The sequence below is a fragment of the Dama dama genome, chromosome 16 (assembly GCF_033118175.1).
Source record: "Dama dama isolate Ldn47 chromosome 16, ASM3311817v1, whole genome shotgun sequence".
Taxonomy (NCBI): Eukaryota; Metazoa; Chordata; class Mammalia; order Artiodactyla; family Cervidae; genus Dama; species Dama dama.
In genome coordinates, this window is record NC_083696.1 from 2,179,519 (window position 1) to 2,206,114 (window position 26,596).

General features: G+C 43.7%; 1 protein-coding gene across 1 annotated transcript in view; it reads left to right on the forward strand.

The window, feature by feature from the left end:
• STOM (stomatin) overlaps positions 1 to 26,596 on the forward strand; it is a 31,042-nt gene that overhangs the window by 764 nt on the left and 3,682 nt on the right. Inside the window, exons 2-6 of the mRNA XM_061163264.1 lie at positions 13,702 to 13,805; positions 15,500 to 15,572; positions 16,701 to 16,783; positions 19,877 to 20,080; positions 21,263 to 21,397. Coding sequence (XP_061019247.1) covers positions 13,702 to 13,805; positions 15,500 to 15,572; positions 16,701 to 16,783; positions 19,877 to 20,080; positions 21,263 to 21,397 — 599 coding nt within the window. The remainder of the gene's footprint in view (positions 1 to 13,701; positions 13,806 to 15,499; positions 15,573 to 16,700; positions 16,784 to 19,876; positions 20,081 to 21,262; positions 21,398 to 26,596) is intronic.

Genomic DNA, 26,596 nt, shown 5'->3' on the forward strand with positions numbered 1-26,596 from the left:
TTGCCACAGGCTCCCTACACAGTTGCAGAAGAAGGCTCTTTTTGGCATCCTTCCTGTATCGCTTTCCAGCTTCACTTTCTGCCTCACTCTGGCCCCTCCACTTTACTTCCTTTGTTCTAGGAACATCGCCATCCTGGCTTTTGGCCCTCACTAAGAATTGTGAGTTCCCCACCCTACCAGGGCCTTCCCAGTCTTGAAGACAGAAATTGTGTAACTCAGTTTGTTCCCCTGTGAAGGGACTAACACTCTTGAGAGGGCTATCTCCTCGAACCGTTATTGGCTAACTCCTTGGGGGAGATGGGGGTGGTTCATAAAGAGATGCTTGTAAACCTCTCAGGAGTACTGATAACCTCCCAGGGGTTCTTCATGATCCAAAGGAATTCTTTCTAAGGACAGAATTTCGGACAGAATGACATAGTGAAAAAAATTTGGAGGCTGGGTGGGCTTTTCCAGCACCCCACAAAGAACACGATACTGCAGGGGTCCCCAAACTCTGGGATTTAATGCCTGATGATCTGAGGTGGAGCTGATGTAATAATATTAGAAATAAAGTGTACAGTAAAGGTAATGCACTTGAGTCATCCCGTCCACCCCTACCCCACCTCCATGCGTGGAAAAATTGTCTTCCAGGAAACTGGTCCTTGGTGCTAAAAAAAGTTGAGGACTGCTGCACTGGACTCATCAATTCTGATTATTTGTGATGACAGCCTTGTCCACTGATCCAACATGTCCCCGTTTCCTTTTCCAGCAATCTTTGTCTTTAGTTCCATTCCAGGAACATCTAAAGAATTATAGAAATCTTAAATTGTCACTTTTCTGTACCTTGGAGAGTTATTTTCCCAAATCAGGAGTGTAGTAGAGAGGATATTCTTGAAGAAACTGATACTCGAGAGGTTAAATTACTTTGTCACACAGTTTATGAGAAATGGACTCAGATTTTAAGTCTGGGTTTTTGGCTGATCCTAAAACTTGCCCATATAAAAATTATGCAGTCTGCCTCTTTGATAGTCAGTTGTCTTTTTCTGGAAGGGAAAGTGGGCAGGATCCTTTCCTCTTCACCCTGAAATCCTGGTGGGAAAATAGAGGACCATGAGGACAATGTTAGAAGTTTGGTGACACTCTGGTAGGAAATTTGTAGAAGTTCTCTGGGAATAAACATGATCTTTGGACTTAATGTGAGTTGTTTTTCGTGCTCACAGAACAGCATTCACTCTTAAGTTCTTTTTCTTGATTCTGCACTTCACTACATTTTAGACAGAAGTCTTTTTAAGAATCTAATGAAAACTGTGCACCTTTTCCTCTGAAAATCATACATATATAAACAAAATTTTGCCTGGGCTCTGTCACCTTTTTTTTTTTTTTTTTAAATGTGAGACTTAGAGATGTGACACTGATAGGAAAGCCAATACTAGAATTTATTAAATAGAATTTACCGAGTGCTTGCCAGATGCCAAACACAGCCCAGATACTTTAAAAGCATTATCCAGTGCAATCCTCTAACAGCTCCACAAGGAGAATGTCATTCTCTATCCCTTTGCAGCCAGGAAGCTGAAGCTCGGAGTGGAAAAATCACCCACACCTGTGAACTAGGTTCAACCTTGAACTGACTTTACAAATCATTTTCCCTATCCTAGAGCTGTTTCCAGAAAGTGAAGGTGTTAGTCGCAGTTCATGTGGGACTCTTTGCAACCCTACAGGCTGTAGCCTACTAGGCTTCTCTGTCCATGGATTCTCCAGGCAAGAATACTGGAGTAGCTAGTCATTCTCTTACTCCAGGAGATCTTCCCGACGTGGGGATTGAGCTTCCAGAACCAGGGGTTGAATCCAGGTTTCCTGCATTGCAGGCAGATTCTTTACTGTCTGAGCCTTCAGGGAAGCCCTAGGACTGTCTCTGAAATGCACACCCAAAAGGAGGAACTTGACAAGCATCGGAAGCTGAGAGACCACAAAGGAATCTAGCTTCATTCTAGAATTCCTGGATAAGATGACTCCAGAGGGTTGCTTCTGAGAGAAGCAGTGGAATATAAAAGCCCAAGCTGTCCCTTTATGATTTTGCTGATAATTAGTCTTAGGAACATAAATATGACCAAACCCTCGGGCAAGACTAGTTTTTCTTTAAAGTCATTGCATTCACTTTGTAATGAAATAATGCAAGTGGGTTACAAAGAAATGCATGATTATAATTAAGAGTCATGTCAACAGAATAAATCCCTTTGGGAGAATGCCTGAAAATAAGCAGAATCAGGGGACTGCTTTGTTTATTTCAGTTGTTACAGTCGATCAGATGGGGAGTACTTTGTAACTTATTTAATAATTAATCTGAGTTAAATCCATCAGTGGTCATAGATTAACTCAAGTGATGACAAGTCTGCAGAAGTTGGCATTTATGTCATTTATTATAATTAAATAGGTTATTGGACCCACCTCATGGTATTACTTACACACTGTAAAAGACAGAGTCGTTGATCACCTGGTCAACTTTGAAGAAAAATAATTTTTTAGTGTTGATAAATATGATAAAGATTGGATTCAAAGTCTGTTTTGTAAGATGTCAGAAAACACTTTTCCTGAAAACTATTGTAACCAGAAAAAGTGAGCCCCTCTTCTCTGTTTCTCCCTGACAATCTGAACCGGCCTCTGTCATACTGTTTATTACACAGTACTATAAATGTAAATTATAATCACCTTTGTTAGACCAGGAGAGCTTCTGAAAGCAGAGGATTGTGTCCTTGATGACTGTAGTAAGTTCAGGGTCAAGTGCCTAGTAGGTTTGCAGACATATTTGTTGAAAGAAAAAGGAAAGAGTGAGATAAAGTTTACATTGGTGGAGACATTTTTCTGTTTCCAGTTTGTTTTATTAAGTTTGTTACAACTCAAAGGATTGATTTTAGGGTGTGGACTTGTTCCTCATACATGTCCTCATTACAGATAGACTGGGTTTATGTTATCGGTAAAGGGATTGTAATTGTCAAAGTAATATATTGTACTTAATAAGGAATCTCCTTTGTTTATGAAAGTGTGGAAAGAGCAGTTAGAGGTCACAGTAGAAAGAAGGAAGTGTGTGTCAGATCTCTGTTGACACAAATCATTCTTCCATTCTCTTTGGACCTTTGTCTATACTCTGAGACTTGTAAAGATGCCTGAACCCCAAACATTTGCCCTGACATTTCAGTAGATTGGCCTTGAAGTTACTGGCAGTAACATGTCTGTCCTAAAATATCAGACGATGAAAATTAGATACCAGCCTTGCCTAGTTGTAAATATGCATGGATGGTAAGATTGTATACATAGCAAAATGAGGATGGAATCTATTTTTTTTTTGATGAATTTTTTTTCCATTTATTTTTATTAGTTGGAGGCTAATTACAATATTGTAGTGGTTTTTGCCATACATTGACATGAATCAGCCATGGATTTGCATGTGTTCCCCATCCCGATCCCCCCTCCCGCCTCCCTCTCCATCCCATCCCTCTGGGTCTTCCCAGTGCACCAGCCCTGAGTGAGGATGGAATCTAAAATTCAAAGATCTGAATTGAGACCTCAGTAGCATCACTCACCACCTGGGTCACCTGGGGAAGTCTCTCAATCTCCAGAGTCAATTCCTCATCTAGATATTGAGCATCATCTTACTGTACTATCTAGCTCCCAAAGTTTTGAGTATCAAATGAGAACGTTTTTGTGAATGTACTTTTGAAACTTTAAAATGTAAATTATTAAGATATTATTTATTGGGGACAACAGAACAAAAAAGTTAACAACAGCTTAGTAATTATACAGAAAATTAAAATTTATGGACAAAAAGTGTGAAAGTCCAAGAAAGTTTAGGACTCTGACTTATCTCCCCAAATGTGGTCTGTTTCTCCCCCAGGGACAGAATCCCCAAGCAGGTTGTTAGTCTTGATGTTTCTCTATGGTGTGCAGGTCCCAGAAGATAATTCACTTAATATAAAGTTTATTCCTTTGTACTGTCAATAATTACCTTACAGTTCTGATCATAATAATGGTTAATTATTTACTGAACACTTCCTAAATGTCAGGCACTCTACATATTTTTTCATATGAGATAACTATTCTCTTCCCTCATTTAGTGAAAGTGAAATCACTCAGTTGTGTCCGACTCTTTGCGACCCCACGGACTGTAGCCTACCAGTCTCCTCCATCCATGGAATTTTCCAGGCAAGAGTACTGGAGTGGGTTGCCATTTCCTTCTCCAGGGGATCTTCCTGACTCAGGGATTGAACCCAGGTCTCCTGCATTGCAGGCAGATGCTTTACCGTCTGAGTCACCAGACTCTTTTACTTTTCACTTTCCTAAGTGTCAGGCACTATATATTTTCTCATATGAGATAATAACTCTTCTCTTCCCTCATTTCACTTCCCTCTTGGCTCAGACGGTAAAGCGTCTGCCTACAGTGAGGGAGACCTGGGATTCAACCCCTGAGTTGGGAAGATATCCTGGAGAAGGAAATGGCAACCCACTCCAATACTCTTGCCTGGAAAATCCCATGGGCAGAGGAGCCTGGTAGACTACAGTCCATGGGGTCGCGAAGAGTCAGACACAACTGAGCGACTTCACTTTCCCTTATTTTACCAATAAGAAAATTTAGCAGTAGAATGGAACTCTAACAGCAAAACCCCAAGCTTCTAGCCACTGCTTAGCTACTTAGCCTCTGTTGGAGAATTGGGAACCTTAAGAGCTAGTTTCCTTACGCTTCTGTTTTCCATTTTTTAATTAAAATGGTGTTGCTCTCCAAAGACTTTTATGAGAAAAACTCAATTATAGATACTTTATTTTTTTTTTTTTTATTTTCCTGGTAAGCCCCGAGACAACAAGCCTCCCCGCCCGGGTGAGCCACCTGCGAGGGAGGTGATGCCGCGAGGGCGCCGAGGCCCCTGGGAGCAGGGGGAGAGGTGGACTCGACGCTAATTATAGATACTTTAAAGGGCTTCCCTTGTGGCTCATCTGATAAAGAATCCGCCTGCAATGCGGGAGACCTGGGTTCGATCCCTGGGTTGAGAAGATACCCTGGGGAAGGGAAAGGCTACCCACTCCAGTATTCTGGCCTGGAGAATTCCATGGGCTGTATAGTCCATGGGATCGCAAAGAATTGGACTTGACTGAGCGACTTTCACTTTTCACTTTCACTCAAGATGTCTACGGCTTCTTCCCTGGTGGCTCAGACAGTAACGAATCTGCCTCCGATGCAGGAGACTCAGGATCGATCCCTGGGCCGGGAAGATCCCCTGGAAAAGGGAATGGCTGTCCACTCCAGTATTCTTGCCTGGAGAAGCCCATGGACAGGGAAAGCTGGTAGGCTTCAGTCCATGGAGTCACAGAGTCGAGCACAACTGAGTGACTAGCACTTAAGATGTCCAAGTGAAAGAGCTCGGGGGAAAAAACTCAAGAAGTATGAGGGTTTTGTTCTATTTAATATATTTCAGGCTCAGTCTAAATTAAGAACATCAATCTTTCCAGACATGGGTCATATTCAGTCCATACCTTACCTGAATTCTCTAACCTCGTGGGTGTAAAGGGCTGATTTTAAAAAGAAAAAAGGAAAGAAAACGTTTGAGGAGAGCAGTATGACCACACTTTGGGACCAAGGATGATTCTGAATTGTGTGTGTGTGGTTGTTTAAATAACACTGGTTTATAACATATAAGTTTCATGAGTTAAATAACATTGTATTTCTACTTCTATCTACCTCCCCTATTGCCTGCTCACCACCAAAAATTGATGAACTGTGTTCTGGGATCCTATATATGGACATGTAACTTCCATTTATCTTCTGTAATAGTCAGCCTATTCTTCTTTTCCCCACAGAACAGCAGAATGTGGGAATTCCCTCCAGGTCCAGTCATTAGGACTCCTTGCTCTTAGTGTTCAAGGGCCCAGGTTCAGTTCCTGGTCAGGGAACTAACTAAGATCCCACAAGCTGCATGGCACAGCCCCAAAAAAACAAAAAACAAAAAACAGTAGAATCACTCAGCTCATTCAACAGCTATTTATTTAACAAATGCTTGAGCACTTGCTGTATACGAGGTATCCTGCGTGATAGCTCACTTACTCTTCACACTGACCCTCTGAGGAGGTGCTCTTTTTGGCCCTCTTTTTAGATGGTTAGACTAAAGCACAGAGAGTTAAGACACTTGCAGAGAACACACAGCTAATAGGTAACAGAGCCAACTCTGAAGCCATGCTGCTGCTAAGTCACTTCAGTCATGTCCGACTCTGTGCGACCCCATAGACAGCAGCCCACCGGGCTCCGCCGTTGCTGGGATTCTCCAGACAAGAACACTGGAGTGGGTTGCCATTTCCTTCTCCAATGAATGAAAGTGAAAAGTGAAAGTGAAGTCTCTCAGTCGTGTCCGACCCCTAGCGACCCCATGGACTGCAGCCTACCAGGCTCCTCCATCCATAGGATTGCTATACTATTTTAACAAGGCCAAAAATCTGGAAAAGACAGACATTGGGTAAGATAATTACAAATATGATAAATGGTATTTAGAGATGGTAAAGTGCTATAGATTAGGAGAGGGAGTCCTTTTAAAGACGGGTTCAAATTTGAAATTACTGATGATACTTTCACCTATTTTTTCTCCTGTTTTATGACTAGAAATATTTGAATGAAGGAAAGCTGCAGAAAATCCTCAAGATGCTTGAGAAGTAAAATACTTACACTTATTTAATTTCTGTATTCTTTTTGAGCTAAGCACAACATTCCTTTTATTTCGTTTTTTTTTTTTTTTTTAATTGAAAATCTTCCTTAAAAGGACTAGTCTATTTCCTTACTTCTCATGGTAAACAAATTTTAAGTTTCATAATTCAGGTCACATAATGCTTCATCAGTACTAGTTCTTTGAGTCTAGTATGTATAGGTTTATAACAGGGAGAGAAAGTTAGTCTTTGGTCATGATTTTTAACCTGATACCATCTGGCCTGTAGCCAGTCCAGCCCAGAGAGTAATTTCTTCCCTAGAGGTTTAATGATAAGGGCATTCAAAGAACCATTGCCCATGCCTAATTAAAAGAATCATTTGAAAGATGGGTTATAGAGTGCTCTTGTTTGCTTTCAAAGCTTCTGCCCAGTGAATTGCAAGTTGTGGTCGTCAGTCAGGTAAATGCCAACAGTTTTTCAACATATATTTGTTGATACCCTACTGTGTGCTAAACTCTGCCTCTTTCTCCCCTCTCTACCTGTTTTCATCTTTCTCTCTATAGGATGCTGCCTTCACTTTTGTTTCTGTTCCTTTCTCCGTTTCTCTTATTTGCCTTTTCTTCTATTGTTTGCTTCCCTTCTCTGTCTCCTAAAATCCCAGTCAACTGAAAATCGCAGTTATAGTAAAATTTTGATTAATTGAAGACATATTTACATTCACATATTTTATCTGTCCTTTGCTTGTTTCCACCTTGAGTTCTTATTTAGCAGATCTTTCAAAGACCCTGTTTCAAAACAATATAAGGGAAGAGAAACTGGGACTGTGGAAAGTATACCCTTATTTGAAAAGTTGGAAGAAAGATCCAGTGTCTTATTTAACTTATGATGTCCTCTTCCTCAAATAGATGAATATGATGTAGAGCAGGAATGGGTCGTATGGCCCATGGACCAGATCTGGCCGACCACCTGCTTTTGTCAGCCCCACAAGCTGAGAATAGTTTTTATACTTACACATTTTTTTAGAAAGAGGAAGATCTGAAAATTATATGGAACTCAGATTTTGGTGTTCATAAATTACACTTTCCTGGAACACAGCCGTGTTTCTTCACGTATGTGTAGTTTGTGGCTTCTTTTGCATAGTATTCAGTGCTTGTAACAGATTTTGTGGCCAATAAAGCTTTGTGTTTATTCTTTGGCCGTTTACAGGAAAAGTTGGCCACACCTTGACTTTGAATCTCCAATGAGGCCAAAAAAGAACACCTGTATGCTGAATAAATATGCTTTTAAGAAAAACTCAAAAAATGCCAAGACCTTTCATTTTGACCTACTGTTACCCCTTAAAACTTGCTCTTCGAACCAGATAACATGTTTTTGAGACTAAATTAGCCAGGCTATCTTTCATGACCCAAGTGACACTGTTCTTGGCGATTTCTGCTATGAAGTGTTTCACCTGCGTTCTGGGAAGGGGAAGGAAAAAATCGTGCTTTCAGTGTTCTCTCTCTCTCTCGGTCGCTAAGTCGTGTCCGACTCTTGTGACCCCATGGACTGTAGCCTGCTAGGCTCCTTTGTCCGTGGGATTCTCCAGGCAAGAATACTGGAGTGGGTTGCCATTTCCTTCTCCAGCTTTCAATGTTGGTATTTCAATAATTCGCTGACACACCTCTTCTTTCTGTGTGTAGTAATGTGTATGACTCAGTCACATTTTCAGATACGCCAGGAGGTATTTGCTTGAAGAGGAAATCCAGTATCTTCTGAACTTTAGAACAGAGTCACAACAGTAAACAGAATTGATCGTTTCACATAATTTCTAGTGGTGACAAATTCAATTTCAAAGGAAATTGGCTGATACGGGATCATGATCAACATGCAGTGCTCTGATATTATGCATGTTATGATCTTGAAAAGAATATTTTGCTGCTTGTCTGGAAGCCAGCCCAACAATTACTCTACAACTTGGTTTTGTCCTTTTTTTTTTTTCATTTGTTTCATGGTTTTGTGTTGTTTTTTTCTTTTGTCTCTTCCCCAAAAGTCTTTTTCTTTAGTACTTTGGTACTCTGATTGGAATATTTTACACCTACTTTACAGATTTTTATAAATATGAGAAATAATGTATATAAGAAGTTAGCTTGTGGCTGACATGTAATAGGCATTCAATAAATGGTTATTATTAGTATTCATAAAAGATACCTCCAGAATGAGAGAAATTTAAGAATTGTGTAATTTCATCTTTTCAACAAAATTAGTTTATACAATGAAGATGTATAGAAGCTTTACTACAAGTATATTCAAAACAACTGAGTTTCTAATTGAGAAAGCTGGACACAACCTAAATGTTCATCATATGAAACAATGAAATATTATAATAATAAAGGATATTTAATTGTATCCTTTTAATAATAAAGTATACTTATTTAATAATAAAGAGTATTAATAAAGGATAATAAAGAATAAATAATAATAAAGGATATTTATTTCATAATATCCTTTAATAATAAAGGATAATAAAGGATGTTAATAATAATATAGGATATTAATAATAATAAAGGATATTTCCTGATATGAAAAGATGTCCACAGTATAGAGGAGGAAAACAGATTTTAAATTATTACATATACCACTGTATCATTTTGGGGAAAAGGAAAAGAAAGGCAGAAGATAATCACCATCTAGAGATAATGAAAGTATAGATCACTTTTTCCTTCTTCTATTCTGAACTATAAGTTTAATATAGTGACAATACCTTGCTTTTAAAATAAGAAAAGAAAGTAAGATTTTTTAAAATGTGTACAAGTTTCTTGGAAGAAAGCCCAATTGGAATGCTCAATTAAAAAATGTTAATGTATGGGCTTGTATCCATTTTCAAAACCTTGCTTGGTCAAAAATTTATTCTAACACAGTTTTCAGGAAAGAGTTTGATAGTAAAAGAAAAAAAATACTCTAAACCAGGGCAAAGTAGTGTTTACAACCAGTTATCATGGCGTCCCTGATCTTTCCCACAGTTGTTCCTACCCAGCAATATCAACCAGTATATCAACCAAAATTTCTCAAATACCTATTACTCATTATTTTTCTTTTAACCTCATAAAGGTAGGAGGGAGGATCCAGTCCTCAAGTTAATGAATGGGAATCTTGGAGGAAATGAATTTCCTACAATCTGGGAGGAGTAACTGAGGATTTCTTTTCCCCTTGACTTGTAGTAACTGTAGATGATTAAGGGTTCATTTACAGCCTGGTGGAATTTAAACCTCACCTTTCCAAGGAATGTGATTTTATACATCTTTTAAAGCTATAACCAGGTGGGGAGGAGTTTCAGGGTGAAACAGTGCTGATTCCCCAGTGTGTATGCTCAGATTATTTCTAGCTGAGCCTTTGCAAAGTGAAAGACCAAGCCCAGAAAATCCACGTAGTTTCTTCTTCCTCTTGATTGGCAGTCAGATCCCCTGTACTCATCTGGTATTAATAATTCATTCATAAATGAGCTTCTTGAGGGTCTTTGACTCTCCAGGCCTAGCCAGTCAGGCACAAAATGAGGGGAAAATTAAGTCGTTTCAGAGGTTTTCATCAAGAAGGGAAAAGGTGCCTATTTTCCCATTTTTTGTGGTGGAAATTGAATGAAATAGGAGAGTGACAGAAAACTCATCTGTGTTTTTTGAGCACTGCCTCAATCCTGGGAGACCAGTCTGATTATTTCAAGACACAAAAGTTCAGAGAGGTAAAGATCACACAAGTAAGAAGTCACAGAGAGTTGAAGCTGGAAATTCATCTTACAAGGGATATAAGTGCGCAAAGAAATTATACATCCAACAGGTAAGCTAAGAAGTATTTGATATCCTATCTCTGGGAGATAACTGTGCTAGACATCGAAAATATAAACATAAAAAAGAAACAGTCCTGCCTTCAGGGAGTTTATAGTCTAGGATGTTGAGGACATGGAGCTTTGCCTGGAGTAAGGGCGTCTTGGAGCAGTGTTTCAGAAAGTACCAGGCGCTGTCAGGTAAGTTTTTGTGGCCCATCTGTTCCTCGTGTGGAATTCCCTTCACTTTGGACACCTAGGCCTGAGCCTGGCAATGAACCTTGAGACTGTCTCTTGCTATAAACAGGCACAGCTGGAATTAGGAGGGCTCCCTCTGTTAGGAATATCAGAATTCATTCTGAGAACTCCACCAGGCTTTTCCAGTTGGGAGTTGGTCTTGAGGAAGTGCTCCAAACACAACAGCTTCTTCAATAAGGATTTTATTATTATTATTATTATTCAGAGGCAAAGGGTCAAAGAGTGAGTTGATTTATAACATGGGCTTTGGAGTGAGATGACCTATATTTGAAGCCCAAGTCCTCCATTGTGTGTGACCTCGGGAAAAATGTTTTTTCAGTGACTTCATTGGTATGGTAAAGTGGAATTAAAAACACCTGACTTCCCAGGGACTTTGTAAGGAGTAAATAAGATATGTGTCTAAAGTAATTCAGCATGGCGCAGGAAGTGTAAGAAGCCGCCTAAAAAGGCTGCCGTGATACGGCGGCACCTGCCAGGCCTCACCCACAAGCGGCGTGGGGCCTTGCCTGAAACCTCATTGAGCGAGGCCGTGCCCCTCAAAGCGATACCTGAGAAGCCTCCGGGGTTAACTTAGGTCACTTGTAGGACATTTACTCACACTGTGACACAGGATCAGGAAACTACAGCGTCACGTGTAACCAAAGGACTCAGGTAGGGACCTGCCTGGCCACTCTTAAGACTCCTCGCTTCCACTGCAGGAGGCACGGGTTTGACCCCTGGTTGGGAAGATCCCAGTGGCACGGCCAAAACCAAGCCAAACCAAACCAAGGTACTCATGTGTATTTCTCGTCTTTCACCTTAGGTTTTGGAGCACTTGACCTGGGTGCTCACATGTGTCTGTCTTTGCTCTGGGCTCTGAGCCATCACTGCTGCTTGCTTGGCCTTCTGTTTATTCGGAACCTCTTCTCACTGCGGTCTAAATCGCTCCTTCTGATCTAAGGAGTCACCCACGCCTGGCCTACCTCTTCCTCTGTGGCCCCTCCTCCCTCCCTCTCATTATTAAAACAACTCCTGGAAAGACCAGCCTTCCGTGCTTGAAAAGAACAGGGATCTATCCCTGAGCCTATTCAGGCCCTCTGTCCCCCACAAAAAGGAAACCAGGAACCAGGAAGACATCTGATACAGAGTAGGAAGCAGCTCAGGGAGAGAAGGAGGATTTCCAGGACAGCAGTGAGAGGCCGGCAGAGGAACAAGAGTCGGTCCGGACGCGGCTGCGAGCTGCTTCCTCCGAAGGTGAAGTGGGTAGAATACCTGAGCCTGCGGAAAGGAGGTGCAGACAACTGAAGAAAGTTGCGCCTTAAGTACACTGGAGACGAAGCAAAGGGAGGATGAAAGAGGACAGTGACTCCAGAGAAAAGATGTCAGTAAATTGTCTGAGTGAAAAGCAAACTACGCCTCACTGCATGGCTTAGCTCGGAATCATATTTGCATATTTATGAAATATAAAATTTGATATTTTTATGCAACTCCAAGGATAGGTATCTTTATGTGGTTGGGGGAGGGGTAGGAAGTCAATAGATGAAGCTCAAAACTAAAAGCAAAAACAAAACTAGTGTGTTATTTAGAAACAGGTAAGTCAAATACCACAATACACAGCTGAAAGAGCACTTGCCTTAAATAGAAGAAATCGGAAGAGGTGAGCAGAGGACTGCCCTCTTTTTGCACTCGTCTGGTGGAACTATTTGACTTTTTAACTTTGTGCAAGTGTAATTGATAAAAACTCCTTGACCCCTTGTAGCTCAGTTGGTGAAAAATCTGCCTGCAGTGCAGGAGACCTGGGTTTGATTCCTGGGTTGGGAAGATCCCCTGGAGAAGTAAATGCAAACCACTCCAGTATTCTTGCCTGGAGAATCCCATGGACAGAGGAGCCTGGCAGACTACAGTCCTATGGGGTTGCAAGAGTTGGACACGACTCAGCAAATAAACCACCAATTGATAAAAAAATAAAACAGAAAAAGCACAAATGCGTAGCAACAAAGCCTGAAAAGGAACCTGAAAGGACAACACCTAGAAGGGAGGAAAAGAGGTTGCAAAGTTTATGTATTTACTTTGAAAAATGTGCATGCACAAAAAGGGTTTGGAAGAATATTTATCATCTTGGAATTGAGTAACGTTTCCTTCCTTTTCTATACTATTCTAAACTGTTTGGAGTGGGACATGTATTAATATTATTGTTGTGATCAGACAAAAAGCTATTTCAGGAAATCCCCTGATGGACCAGTGGTTAGGACTCTGCACTTTCACTGCCAAGGGCGTAGGTTCAATCCCTGATCGAGGAACTAAGATCCCACAAGCCGCTGCACAGCCAAGAAAAGAAAACCCAATTTCATGTTACTGAAAAGGTAGACTATTAGGAATGTAAGAGGAAAACCATGTACGAAGATGTTCATTGTAGCATTTTCATAATAGTAAGAAATCAGAACCAGCATGGATGATAAATTGTGCGTATACCTAGTGAGATGTTTTACAGGTATTTTAGAGGACCTCCGTGAGCTTGTACAGTATATCATATGATTTTCACCTTTAATTATTCTGTACTCTCAACTTAAATGCCTTTTATCCTCCTTCCGCTTCTTTGTCACTGGTTTTTCCTTAACCATCACGTCCTACAAGAAGCCCCTCTAACAACTGCCACCATTGCCTCCCCACCCCACTCTGCTTTCACCTCCATTCCAACAGTGTGGTATGAGTTGCTCCTATTCTTGTGTTTTCAAAATGTTCTGAACAGATACTGTATCTATACTTACTGCTTAGTATTATAATGATTTTGCCACTAAACTTAACCTTGGTAGTTGGGTATGGATCTTAAAAGTGTTATCACTTCATCACATAATAAAGGTTAGGGAGAGTAGCACTTGCTCCTCCAAGGTGTTTACGTGGGTTCGATGGGAAAATCCATGTAAACAGCTGACGTTCCGTGAATGGCAAGGATGAAGATGGGGGGATCATGCTAAGAACAGTGATAAGAACTGTATGTTTTTTTGTTTTCACAGATAGCCCCAGTACAGGCCTCGGTGTTTGTGGATGGATTTTGGTGGCTGTATCATTCTTGTTCACGGTTATAACTTTCCCGCTGTCAATATGGATGTGCATAAAGGTAAAAAAGATTTCATTCACATCTGGAAAGGGGTAACTCATAAGTACATAAGCCAATGAAAGGTGTTGTGTGTATGTGTAAGAGAGACCATACTGACCTATAGTTCTTTTCCCTTCATCTCTTGAAAAATTTACTCTAGCCACCTATTACAATGGAATTTTAAGACTGCTTTTCAGGGACTTCCTAGTGGTCCAGTGGTTAAGACTCCACCTTTCAATGCCTGGGGGTGTGGGTTTGATCTCTGGTCAGAGAACTAAGGTCCCTCATGCCTTGGGGTGTGGCCAAAAGATAAATAATTTTATCCAGTCCTTCCCATGGGTTAAAGTAGGGATCACCATCTAAAATTTTCTGGAATCAGGGATGCAGGACAATCCTGTGAGAAAAAGTCCTCCAGAGTCAGGACTCTGAGCTGTGATTGCAGGCGCTACTGTTACTGTGTGACCTTTGCCGAATTCCCTCACCTGTCAGGTGGGAGGAAACGGCAACATCTGTCTTACAGGGCTGTTGTGAGGATTAAATGAATTACCTACTTAACACCTGGCACGTGGGTATCATCCCACCTATGCTGGTTATTTCTTCTATAAAGTTATTCAGTTCAGTTCAGTCGCTCAGTCGTGTCTGACTCTTTGCAACCCCATGAACCGCAGCATGCCAGGCCTCCCTGTCCATCACCCAACTCCTGTAGTCCACCCAAACGCATGTCCATTGAGGCGGTGATGCCATCCAACCATCTCATCCTCTGTCGTCCCCTTCTCCTCCTGCCCTCAATCCCTCCCAGCATCAGGGTCTTTTCAAATGAGTCAGCTCTTCGCATCAGGTGGCCAAAGTATTGGAGTTTCAGCTTCAACATCAGTCCTTCCAATGAACACTCAGGACTGATCTCCTTTAGGATGGACTGGGTGGATCTCCTTGCAGTCCAAGGGACTCTCAAGAGTCTTCTCCAACACCACAGTTCAAAAGCATCAATTCTTTGGCACTCAGCTTTCTTTATAGTCCAACTCTCACATTCATATATGAACACTGGAAAAACCATAGCCTTGACTAGACAGACCTTTGTGGGCGAAGTAATGTCTCTGCTTTTTAATATGCTGTTTAGGTTGGTCATACTGTTCCTTCCAAGGAGTAAGCGTCTTTTAATTTCATGGCTGCAATCACCATCTGCAGTGATTTTGGAGCCCAGAAAAATAAAGTTAGCCACTGTTTCCACTGTTTTCCCATCTATTTGCCGTGAAATTATTAATACTGTGATAAATGACAGTCACTTACGTATTCCTAAAAAGACAAAATATGCTCTAAGAATTTTCAGATAAGTTACTATTATAATTTAAGGAACCAGAAGACAGACTATGAGGATGTTAACTTTTTTCCCCTGTGTTGACAATGCATGAGTAATTGAATAATAATGTTAACAGCTGAGGAGTGAAGTTATGAATTTGCTTCTGTATACTCTTTCTATACTATCCAGATTTTATACAATGAGTATCTACTTCTTTTATAATCCACAGAAAAAGTAATTAATTTTTGGTTATTTTGGGAGGGGTCATTAAACATTAACCATGTTGCCTGTAGCTGTTATCTGGTGTTATAAACATCTCACCTGTTTAGAGGAGAAATATATATATAATATTTCTAAAGCTTTGCATGTAATTACTTGTACTCCTCATGTTAAATTATGATTCGTGTTTTTAATCTAGATCATAAAAGAATATGAGAGAGCCATCATCTTTAGACTGGGCCGCATCTTACAAGGAGGAGCCAAAGGACCTGGTGAGTGCTTGCACTGTTTGTCTGGAAAGCAAAAGTTGTCCTTTTACTGATGGGATTTCCTTCATGAAGGTCTCTATTGATTTAGAAGACTTCTCACAGCAGAATTTGTGCAACAATAGCAGTACAGCTTACCAGAAATTACCCTTTCCTTCCCGCCTCTCCCCTCCCCTTCCTATTTGAGTTGATAAGATTATCTTTACGCCAAGAATAGCTGCAGCTATCGAAATTTGAGCGTGAGAATCCCTACTGAAATAAATGCTTCCAGTCATTATTTTCGGCAAACTTCAGTTAAGCTCCCACTGAGTTCCAGGCTCTGAGAATTCAAGAGACACGAAAGCAGAGTCTCTGCCCTCGAGGATCTTTCTGCCTGGTGGTGGGACACAGTAAGGAAACAGCTGACAGTTAGAATCCCGCTTGGTAAATGTTATGCCAAAAAGTCACAGATGGCTGTGGAAACCAGTGTCGAGCCCAAGTGGTAGGCTGCTTTCTGGAGGTGACACCTTGGCAGGACAAGGTGAGCCCGGGAGAGAGGCGTCCCCAGGGTCAGAACAGTGCAGAGCCGTGCAGAGAAGAGCACTGCAGGCTGAGTGAGCTGCAGGCAGCCCCGCGCAGCACGGTGCAGGGCGGGAGGAGGGGGGTGGTGAGGCGGTGAGCAGGGGCAGGTTGTGCAGGGCCTGGTACGGCTTGTTTATAGGAAACAAACTGGAAGAAACAGCAAGATGACGTCAGAAGCGATTGCATCTTCTAAGTGAAAACAGGGATTTCCCTGGTGGTCCAGTGGTTAAGACTCCACGCTTCCACTGTAGTGGGCATGGGTTCAATCCCTGCGGGGAACTAAGATCCCACATGCTGTGTGGGACTACCAAAAAAAAAAAAATCGTAAGTAAAAGCAAATGGGTGACAGTAAAAGCGGAGTAAGGAAACGCAACCCACAGGCCTTGTGGGGACGGCTGGATGTGGGAAGAAAGCAGCGGGAGTCAAGGATGACACTCCTGGCTTCCAGCTCATCCACCGAGAGGCACTGCTTTCTCGCGGTTAATGGGGCCGGTCCTGTTAGAACCGAAGGGCACAGTGAGCTGGTGAGGGGAGATGCCGGTGTGCCTCTGACCTCGGGTGTGTCTGTTGCAGGTTTGTTTTTTATTCTGCCGTGCACCGACAGCTTCATCAAAGTGGACATGAGGACCATCTCATTTGACATCCCTCCTCAGGAGGTGAGGCTGTCTTCTGCTGTGGGTGACTGAGCTGTCACGGGCTGGCGTGGAGAGGCAGCAGGGGGCAGTGGTCACAGCACAGCTGGAGAGCCTTGCTGCCCTCCACGTTTTCTGGCTGTGTGACCTCCAGCAAGTTCTTTAACTTCTCTTTATGCCCCCATTTCCTCATCTATAAAATAGAGGTTATAATAGGAGGACCTACTCTATAGAGTTCTTGTGAGGACTAAATGAGACGCTGTATGTCAAGTGCCTAGAGCAGAGGCTGATAAATAGTAAGTGCTATGAAAGTGCTTATTATTATTACAAAACATACCATAATGTATAATGTTACCATTACCACTGTCGTCAACATTCTCCCTACCACACTTCTCTCTGGGTTTCTGATAGAACATTCTTCTTACAGTTCTTGACAGTATGCTAGATAAACTGGTTAGAAGCCAAAGATTTAGAAACTGCCCATTTGGTATTTTAGATAAGAATAAGATATTTTATATTAGGAATTATTTCAGGCTTTTTCACAGTGCCTCACCGTTGAAGCTCACAGCAGAATCCGAGAAAGTAGATGGTTGCAGTGAGGCAGGAATTCCTCCTGACTACAGGGGCAGGGCCAGGACTCGGTGCCAGCCCTTCAGAGTCCCTGATGAAGGCTTCCCACACAGCTCCATGCTATCCCAGCCCCTGACACAGCGATGGCCATCCTGGCCCTTATGTCTAAGGAAGCATCATGACTGTCACAGGTAGAAAGCCTGAAAACATGAAGGGAAGGACCAAAGAAAACTGCTGGTGTTTGCTGGCCAGAGGCCAGGTCCTCAGCAAAGTGCTGGAGCCTGGTCACAAAATCCAGAAACCAACTCAGAAGCTTCCCTGCTGGCCCTGAGCCAAGTGGTTAGTGAGATGAGACTTTGTAATCTACACATACGTAGTGACACCAGAAACCATTTTTACCTGTCAAAGCAAGACTGAGAGCATGTCTGTATTCTCTGTGTGGAAGGTTGACTCTCAGAAGGAGCCCTTTCAGGGTAGCGGGGAGTTCTGGCACTTTCCTCCGTAAACATGGCAGGCATCTGGCAGGGTCACGTAAGCTTCTGTCTTCCAGCTGCTCCCTGAACGCAGAGCGGTTTGAAACTTGGCAAGCAGTCCTTTTTCTGATCCCCTGTGAACTTGTTATGGAGGAAGATAAACACTCTGCCTATAACAATCAGTAGATAGAGAGGCTGCAACTTTACAAAGCTCCAGCCGTGGCAGTCTCTGTGGCAAAAATTCCTTTAGAAATGACCTACATTTTCCATCACATCATGGGAAAAAATTAACTTTCACACAAGATGGTAATATATTATGTATCTATTTACAAACACCTCACTTCTCCAAATTTGAAGTATTTTTAGGTTACTGAAAAAAAAAGAATTAACTCTTTTGATGCCTGACAGAATAGCTTTTTATTGTCATTTTTATGACTTTTCCATGTACATAGCTCTTTAACACTCTCAAAATGGCTTCACTTGCAAAAATCTCATTTGACCTTCAAAGAAATTTGTGTAGAATTGGGCAGTATTAGTAGCCCCATTTTACAGATGAGGAATCGCTAAGTCAAACAGTCTAAAACCCTTGCTGGAGGTCCCTGAAGGAGGAACCAGCAGAGCTGGAGCTGTCAGAGTTGAGGTCTCCTGACCCTTCCCACACTGTTCCTCCCTCTCTCTGTCTCTGGGACCATGTTTCAGTCTAGTCCATCTCTCGTTTTATTGACTACCTGCTGTGTATCAAGCGCTCTGCCTGTGCTAGAGACAGAAAGACAAACTGCCTTCAGGAAGTTCATGGTTGAACAGGGAGGTGGTGGTGTCAACAGATCACGTCACTGCAGGGAATGGGTGAGGGAATGAGCGTGTAACTCTGCCGGGGGGGGCAGGCGAGCTTCCTAGAGAAGAGGACACTTGAGCGGTGTCTTCGATGCCATTCCAGTCTGACACTGTGAGGAGGAGAGATGGGGGGACGTCCTCGCACAGGAACGCCTGCAGGAGGCCTGGGACACGGAGCGTGGTGTGTGTGGGAGCCTCACGTCTAATGGAGGACGTGTGCAGGGGTGGGGAGGAAGGAGGCTGGAGGGCCGGTGTCACAGGGCTTTGCACCAGACCGAGGACTCTGCCGCTGAACGTGACAGGAAGCAGTGACAGCCTGGGTCTGTGTCCTGTAACCGTTTTATGAAGCACATTGTAAATACACTTTCACCCTGACATCGCCTTGTGGAGAGAGTTCAGTTCTTCTTTTGTCCCAGTGACACTGTGCTACTTAAAGTTCATCAAACAGGGCCTCCCTGGTACCTCTGCTCCTTTTCACACATTGTTATCTGCCTTGAATGAGACTCTTATTCCATCCTCAGAAAATTTTTATTTCCTTTTTCAAGACTTAGTTTGTGTCTCACCCCTGCTACCTACAACTGTCCCATCTTTGTCCCTTAGAGCGTCCCTTGATTCCCTGACCTCCTTGAAAGTAGGAACTAAGTGTTTTTCATACCTTTATCCCCAAAACCTAGCACAGTGCCTGCTATTGATTGTGACTAAGTCTCAGTATTTGTTGAATGATCAAATGAATGAATGGAATTAATGGTAAATGAATGTACTTTATTAAAATTTTTAAGACACAGTGAACATTCTGATACTTCGCAGTCTTAGTCCCTTGGGGCCGCTGAAATAAATTAGGTGGCTTATAAACCAGATATGTATTGTTCACAGTTCTGAAGTAGTGCTGGTGAAGACACCAGCAAATTTGGTGTCTGATGAGGGCCTACCTCCTCATTTCTAGATCACTGTTTGCTCATTATATCCTCACATAGTAGAAGGGGAAGGGGTCTCTCTGGGGTCTCTTCTGTAAGGGTGCCAATCCCATCCACCCTCATGGCCTCCCAAAGGGCCTACTTCCAAACACCAACACGTTGGGGATGGAGATTCAACATGAGTTTTAGGGGGATGCAAACATTCAGTCAATAGCACTTACTAAAAAAAATCAGCTCTTATTTTAAGACATTCTATGGAGTAACAGTCCTTACAGTTTTATTAAAGAGGAGACTGACAGGTCTCCCGTTGCTTCCCCATGTCGTAGATCCTCACTAAGGACTCAGTTACCATCAGTGTGGACGGCGTGGTCTATTACCGTGTGCAGAACGCCACCCTGGCTGTGGCAAACATCACCAACGCTGACTCGGCAACCCGTCTTTTGGCACAAACGACCCTGAGGAACGTCCTGGGCACCAAGAACCTTTCCCAGATCCTCTCTGACAGGGAAGAAATTGCACACAACATGCAGGTGAGGACCACTGATGCGACTCAGCTGCAGGTTTGGGAAGTGAAGCATCGGATCCATGGGCATTTGAGAACTTTTCATTAAGTCAACTTGGAGAAGCACTGGCCTTTTTTTCTTTGTAGAAAACTCTCCCCAAACTTGATGGAAGGGGATTTTTTTCACATAAGTAGGTTATAAGTTAATAACACTCCAATGCATGCATTGGTTTTTAATTCCCTCCAGTGTATATTTTTTTCCCCCAAAATTAGTGTTAGCCTTTTTCTTTTAGCATAATAGTTCAGAGGCTATTCTGCAAGACAGGGCAGGTGTAGTTAGAGCCATATTCTGTGCGAGTCCTGTGACTTCGTTTGTAACTCTTACCCTTTCCAGTCTTGCCTTCGTAACAGATGATGAATCAAATCTGACTTGGTCAAAAAAGATCAAGAACTATACATCTGAGCTGTTAATATTTGTGTAGATTTCTTTGGTCTTACGTGATACCCCCAGCAATCATATGAAATAGAGTAGTGTGATTTCACTCCTACCATTGTGAAGGGAGGAGGCTGAAGCACAAAGTACCATGGCTCACACAGATGCACATTAGCTCAGGAGCTCTCTGGCCACCTGTTTTAATAACTGAAGTTTTATTAGAATGCAGCCACACCCATTGATTGGTATATTATTTTCCATGGCCACTTTTAATCTGCAAGGGAGAGTTAGTTGCAACAGAGACTGAAAATCAATAATCACTGTCTCACCCTTTTAGGGCTTCCCAGGTGGCACTAGTGGTAAGGAACCCGCCTGCCAATGCGGGAGACATAAGAATGCAGGTTCAATTCTTGGGTCAGGAAGATTCCCTGGAGGAGGGCATGACAACCCACTCCAGTATTCTTGCTTGGAGAACTCTATGGACAGAGGAGCCTGGTGGACTACAGTCCATTGGGTCGCAAAGATTTGGACACGGCTGAAGGAACTTAGCTCTTTTAGAAAACGTTTGCCAACCCACATTAGCTTATTAGTAGCAGAATCAAGAACAACTTCCCAGTAATCCTGCCTCCCACTTCAGCCTGCATGCCTCCATGGGTAACTCTCTTTCTGCAGCCCTCCACCAGTCCCTCACCCACTCCAGATCCCAATGAACACAGCTGCCTTAGGCTCCTGTGCGAGGGCTGAACGTTTTCAGCCAGCCTTCTCTCTTCCTAACAGAGCACCCTGGATGATGCCACTGATGACTGGGGAATAAAAGTGGAGCGTGTGGAGATCAAGGACGTGAAGCTCCCCGTGCAGCTGCAGAGGGCCATGGCTGCGGAGGCGGAGGCGTCCCGGGAGGCCCGAGCCAAGGTAGCTTTGTTGTTTTTTTGTGGTTTGTTTTTCCTGTTGAGTCTTCTTTTTAAATATACAATGTAAAACATGCTGGTTATAAAAAATCAAAATAGTCCCAAAGTAGTAAAGATGAAAGCTCCCCTCATCACTTTACATCATATCCCCCTCCCACCAGAGGCCACCACTCTTAACAGCTTAGTGTATATGTTAATACCTCCAGATTTTCATTTGGGGTTTAGTTGACTAGGCTGTTAGTCTACTGGCTTGTTTATTTTACAGAAGTAGAGTTACAATACAAACTGCTCTTCACCTCGCTTTTGTACAAACCACATCTTCTGGGAATACCAGTACATAGATAGCTGCCTCCTTCTGTTAGAACTGCTTATCCCCTGCGTTATTCTCCCAGTCCTCTGTTCAGGACACTAACAGTCTGACTTCAGAGTGAACAGGCTGTCTGATCAGTTTGGGTACATTCACTCCTTCCTTATTTTTGTCTTCTCTTTCATTCTTTTCCCAAGTTCTTCTTCCTTCTTACAGTTTCCATCTTCCTTTCCCTGCCCTTTTTTTCCCACTTCTTTTTCCTTGATTTCTGCTCCCCCCCTCCCCTTTTTTTATCATCATCCCTGACTGTGTCTTAACCCTGCATGGGTGTGTGACATCCATGGGCGGTGCTGAGGGAATGTTTGTGAATCTGGAAAAGAAGATATGTTCAAATGAGTTCATAGGGATGTCTTACCAAACCCAAGGGTAGGAAGTAGAGTCAAGCCTCACCAGAATCAAAGCCGGAGACCAGAAGGCAGCCTCAGAGGAGGCAGGCATTCCACATCCTGGGCCACGTCTCACTGCAGACAGCTGGAGGGGGAGAAGGTCTGATTCTCAAGTGCACGTGTCTCCCAGCTGAATGCTGTGGGAAACAGACCAGCCCCCATTCCAAATTCACACCAGAGTGATTCTCTCTGATCCAGCTTCGATCAAAGATCCTAAAAAGGTCCCAAAACCCCTCACCTGTGAATGGATGGAGAAAGGAGGATAGCCTTCATGGGAGCAGTTGCCATGGACGTGACAGATCTCCCAAGATACCAGCAGCGAACCAATTTGTTGTTGTTAGAAAACAGTAGCAGCTGGTGATAATTGACTCACCACAGAACCCTGCCCTTCTGCTAGGATGCCCTGTAAGCCACAGATGCTGCTGCCGCTGCTGCTGCTAAGTCGCTCCAGTCGTGTCTGACTCTGTGCGGCCCCATAGACGGCAGCCCACCAGGCTCCCCCGTCCCTGGGATTCTCTAGGCAAGAACACTGGAGTGGGTTGCCATTTCCTTCTCCAATGCGTGAAAGTGAAGTCGCTCAGTTGTGTCCGACTCTTAGCGACCCCATGGACTGCAGCCTACCAGGCACCTCTGTCCATGGGATTTTCCAGGCAAGAGTACTGGAGTGGGTTGCCATTGCTTTCTCCGAAGCCACAGGTGGATCACTCTAATTTTTTAGCCAGCACCAAATAGATTCATTTGACACACCGCCTCCAGAATGTTTTACTAACCAGAACTTGTAGATTTTCCTAATGTGTTAATTGGGCTTCTCAGGTGGCTCAGTGGTAAAGAATCCACCTGACAAGCAGGAGAGTCATGTTCAATCCCTGGGTCAGGAAGATCTTCTAGAGAAGGAAATGGCAACCCACTCCAGTATTCTTGTCTGGAAAAGCCCATGGACAGAGGAGCCTGGTGGGCTGTAGTCCGTGGGGTCACAGAGTTGGATGTGACTGAGCAACTAAACAACAACGTGTTAATTGATGCTTCTGATACTGCAGAACCCTCAAGTATTTTCTCTCCAAACCATGATATTTTATTTAGAAGATTAAACTGTATCAAGAATGATATTAAATATGCCTCACTATAATCTAGTTATTTTGAAAATTAGGGATCCCTTTTACATAGAATCTGTCATTAACCAAAAGCCCCATTTCCAAACCATGTTGAATACTAGAATTTATCATGCATAGACTACACAGAACATTGGCGCCCCAAGGGTCCTCAGGGGTTTCTTCTGAAGGTGACAAATCCCTGCCCAGGTGCTGCCTGTCCCTCTCCGGCTCCCATGCCGTCACTGACCACAGCGCGGCTTCGCTCTGAGCTCCGACCTCAGAATGCTGCTGAAGCGCTCCAGGTGGGCGTGTAGGCGTTCTCTTGCTTCGGTAATGTCTGGCTCTTTGCCAGCCTGTGGGCTGTGGCCTGCCAGGCTCCACTCTCTGCCCCACTGTGGGCTGTGGCCTGCCAGGCTCCTCTCCTCTGTCCATGGGAGTTTTCAGGCAAGAACACTAGAGTGGGCTGCCATCTCCTCCTGCAGGGGATTTTCCCAACCCAGGGATCGAACCCACGTCTCTTGTGTCTCCTGCATTGGCAGGCAGGTTCTTTAGCACTAGTGCCACCTGGGAAGCCCTGATGCACGCTAGGTAACAGCCTGCGGCTGCTTGAAATTGGCCCTAAAAATGAAACTTATTTGCCATCCCACTATTCAGATGAAAATATCAAATCCCAAAAAAGTGATGTGATCGCCTCAGAATCACACAGTTGATTAGTGACCGTGGAAATCTGAATTGCTTGTGCGCCTCACTGCCTTCTTTCCAGGAAGGACTGAGCCTCCTCTGCAAACATTCTCAGCAGTTACGAAAGATAGCGCCTGACTTCCCTTTACAAGGAAAAATAAAGGAAGTCAAATAGAATTGTGCATTACTGGGCTCTCACTGGATCTGGCTGTCTTTAAGGGTGGGGTTAACACGCAGAATCTCAAGGAGTCTTAATTCTTCCATAGAGTCCAGTTACCGTGCAACAACCATGAGGCCTAGTATTCAAGTTCTCAGGGAAATGGGGGTCACTGTTTCTTAAATAAATTGCAAAGGAAAAGATGGTGAGAGTCTATAGACTTCAGAGAAAAATTCCTCAAGTTAATTAGCCGGAAATGCAAACTCATGTCACAAGCAGATGCCACACTAAACATTCACTGTAACGGCTTTAAACAAGAAAGAAAAAGATCCAAATGTGGGTGAGGGGTAGGACTTGGTGGTGAGAACGTATGTTGGTACGACAGCTCTGGACTGTCTGGCCGCATGGATCTGAGCGGAATGCACTTGCCTGTTTACCAGAAGACGTGTACTGGAGTGTTCCCAGCAGTGCTTTGTAGTTACCGCTGACGAGAAATTATCCACACATCTGCTGCTAGCTGGGTGGATAATGGTTGGTTGAGATGAAGGCATCCTACACAGCAGAGAGAATGAGCACATTAAGTGCTCACAAGCGTCATTTGAGAGAAAAGTTACAAAAGAGGACAGATTGTCCTGAACATGTTCTGTTAGCGGGACCTCTTTTTAAGGTTTTCAGACCATGACTGGAAATGTACTATCTTCTGTGCCTGCAGAGTCTCCCTGTTCTCCTTTGTCAGGGTTCTCAGAAAAGTGCCTGGCATGGGCTCTCTGGCTCTTATCTCTGGGCCTAGTCGTGTGATCACCGAGTGGGTGGAGTACAGGGTACAGGCCACCTTTCTCGGCCCTTCCCTCAGAGCAGCCCCCTGGGCCACAGGAGGAGACAGCAGGACCCTTCCCACAGGCCTGACGACGCCAGCTTTTGACACGACACTCTGTAAATAGGAAGTGTCGATTGACCAGGACTCTGGCGCTTCCAGCAGAAACTGCGCATGCCTACGGGTTGCCTTTGCTGCTTTCTGAGACCCTGCCCACAGCGCCCACTCGGCTTCTATTAGACACAGCTAAGGTATTGTGTTCACATCTTTGGCAGCTCGCTCAGACCAGCTTTTCTAGTAACAAAATGTGTGCCCAGCCGGGTGGGTCTGGCTTCCCAGCCAAGAGATGGTGTGTTGATTGGTAGTGGGAGCTGAGCTATCTTTGCAGTTGATCTGTGTCCAGACAGAAAAAAAAAAAAGCGCCTCATTGGACATCTGAGATGACAGGGGAAGAGTCAGAGCCTGCTGTGCCCGCGGCAGGGTCAGCTTGTGTGTTCTGTCCAGGGCTTGCCTGGGAGACAGTTCCCAGAGCCCCTCTCAGTGTGGCTGGCACTGGTCCCTTCTCACACACCTAGTGGGATATAATGCTTTCCCTGGATAAATTCAGGCTTTTGTCCTCTAACCTGGTCCCTTCTTCCAGTAAGGCTCCTCTGTCTCACCTAACACACAGCCCAGAACCTGGACACAGCCTGACCCCCTCGCAGCCCGCCCAGTCCACCCCACACTGTTGAGTCTCTCTCGACAGCCCATTTCCTCCTCCATCCCCACCGCTGGTGACTGACACCAGGCCGCTCTGAAAGCTGCCCTTCTCTTCTCTTCTCTTCTTGATGCTCTAACATCTGTTGGAGTGTGTTCTCAAACTCGCTCTGAGGCTCCCCATCACCTTCAGGATAAAGACAAACACCTGGGTCCCTGCTGCCCTTCCCGCCCTCCCCCTTCACCCCCACCTCCCCCTCCCCCAGTCACTCTTCACTTCCCGCTCTGCCCTGTTCACCCCCAGCTTCCCCTCTTCCTCACAGTGCTCACCCACTTGCAGGTTCCTGGAACACGCCAGCTTTTTATACCGCAGTACCTTTTCATGTGTTCTGCCCAAAATATTCTTTCTCACCTTAGTCCAAACAGCAAGGCCTCCATCCTCTGTTGTTCTGCTTCACAGAGGGCATGACCCCACCACTTCACCTTTGGCAGAAACTGCTTTCCTCTTCCTGCCAGCCCTGGGCCTTGGACCTGCCGCAGTTAGCATTTGTCACATTGGAATGAAATGATCTGCTTCCAAGTCTGTCTGCCCTGCTTGGCCAGGAGCTGAAGGAGGTCAGGGAGTCCCTCCTCTATCCCTAGGCCCTTCACAGGCCTTGACACCCGGGAGGCCCCCAGAGTTTACTGTATAACTGAATGAAATTATACTGGTCATAAGACCATTGCTTTCAATTCTCATATTCACAGAAGTATTAAAAACCTTCATAGTACTCCCAGCTGTAGCTTTACCAGCTTAGTAGTTTGTTAGGATCTGTGCAGTACTGTTTGCAGTCTTATTTTCTCTAAGAAATCCCCTGTGGGTGTCATAATTGTTATATACTGAATAAATTGCATAACATTGAAATAAAAATGTAGCATGAGAAGAAAAAACAGAACCATTAATATTTTGAGATTCCTGTGAGAACAACCTAACTACACTTTTAAGAGGGTTATGGTATCTTTACACCTCTC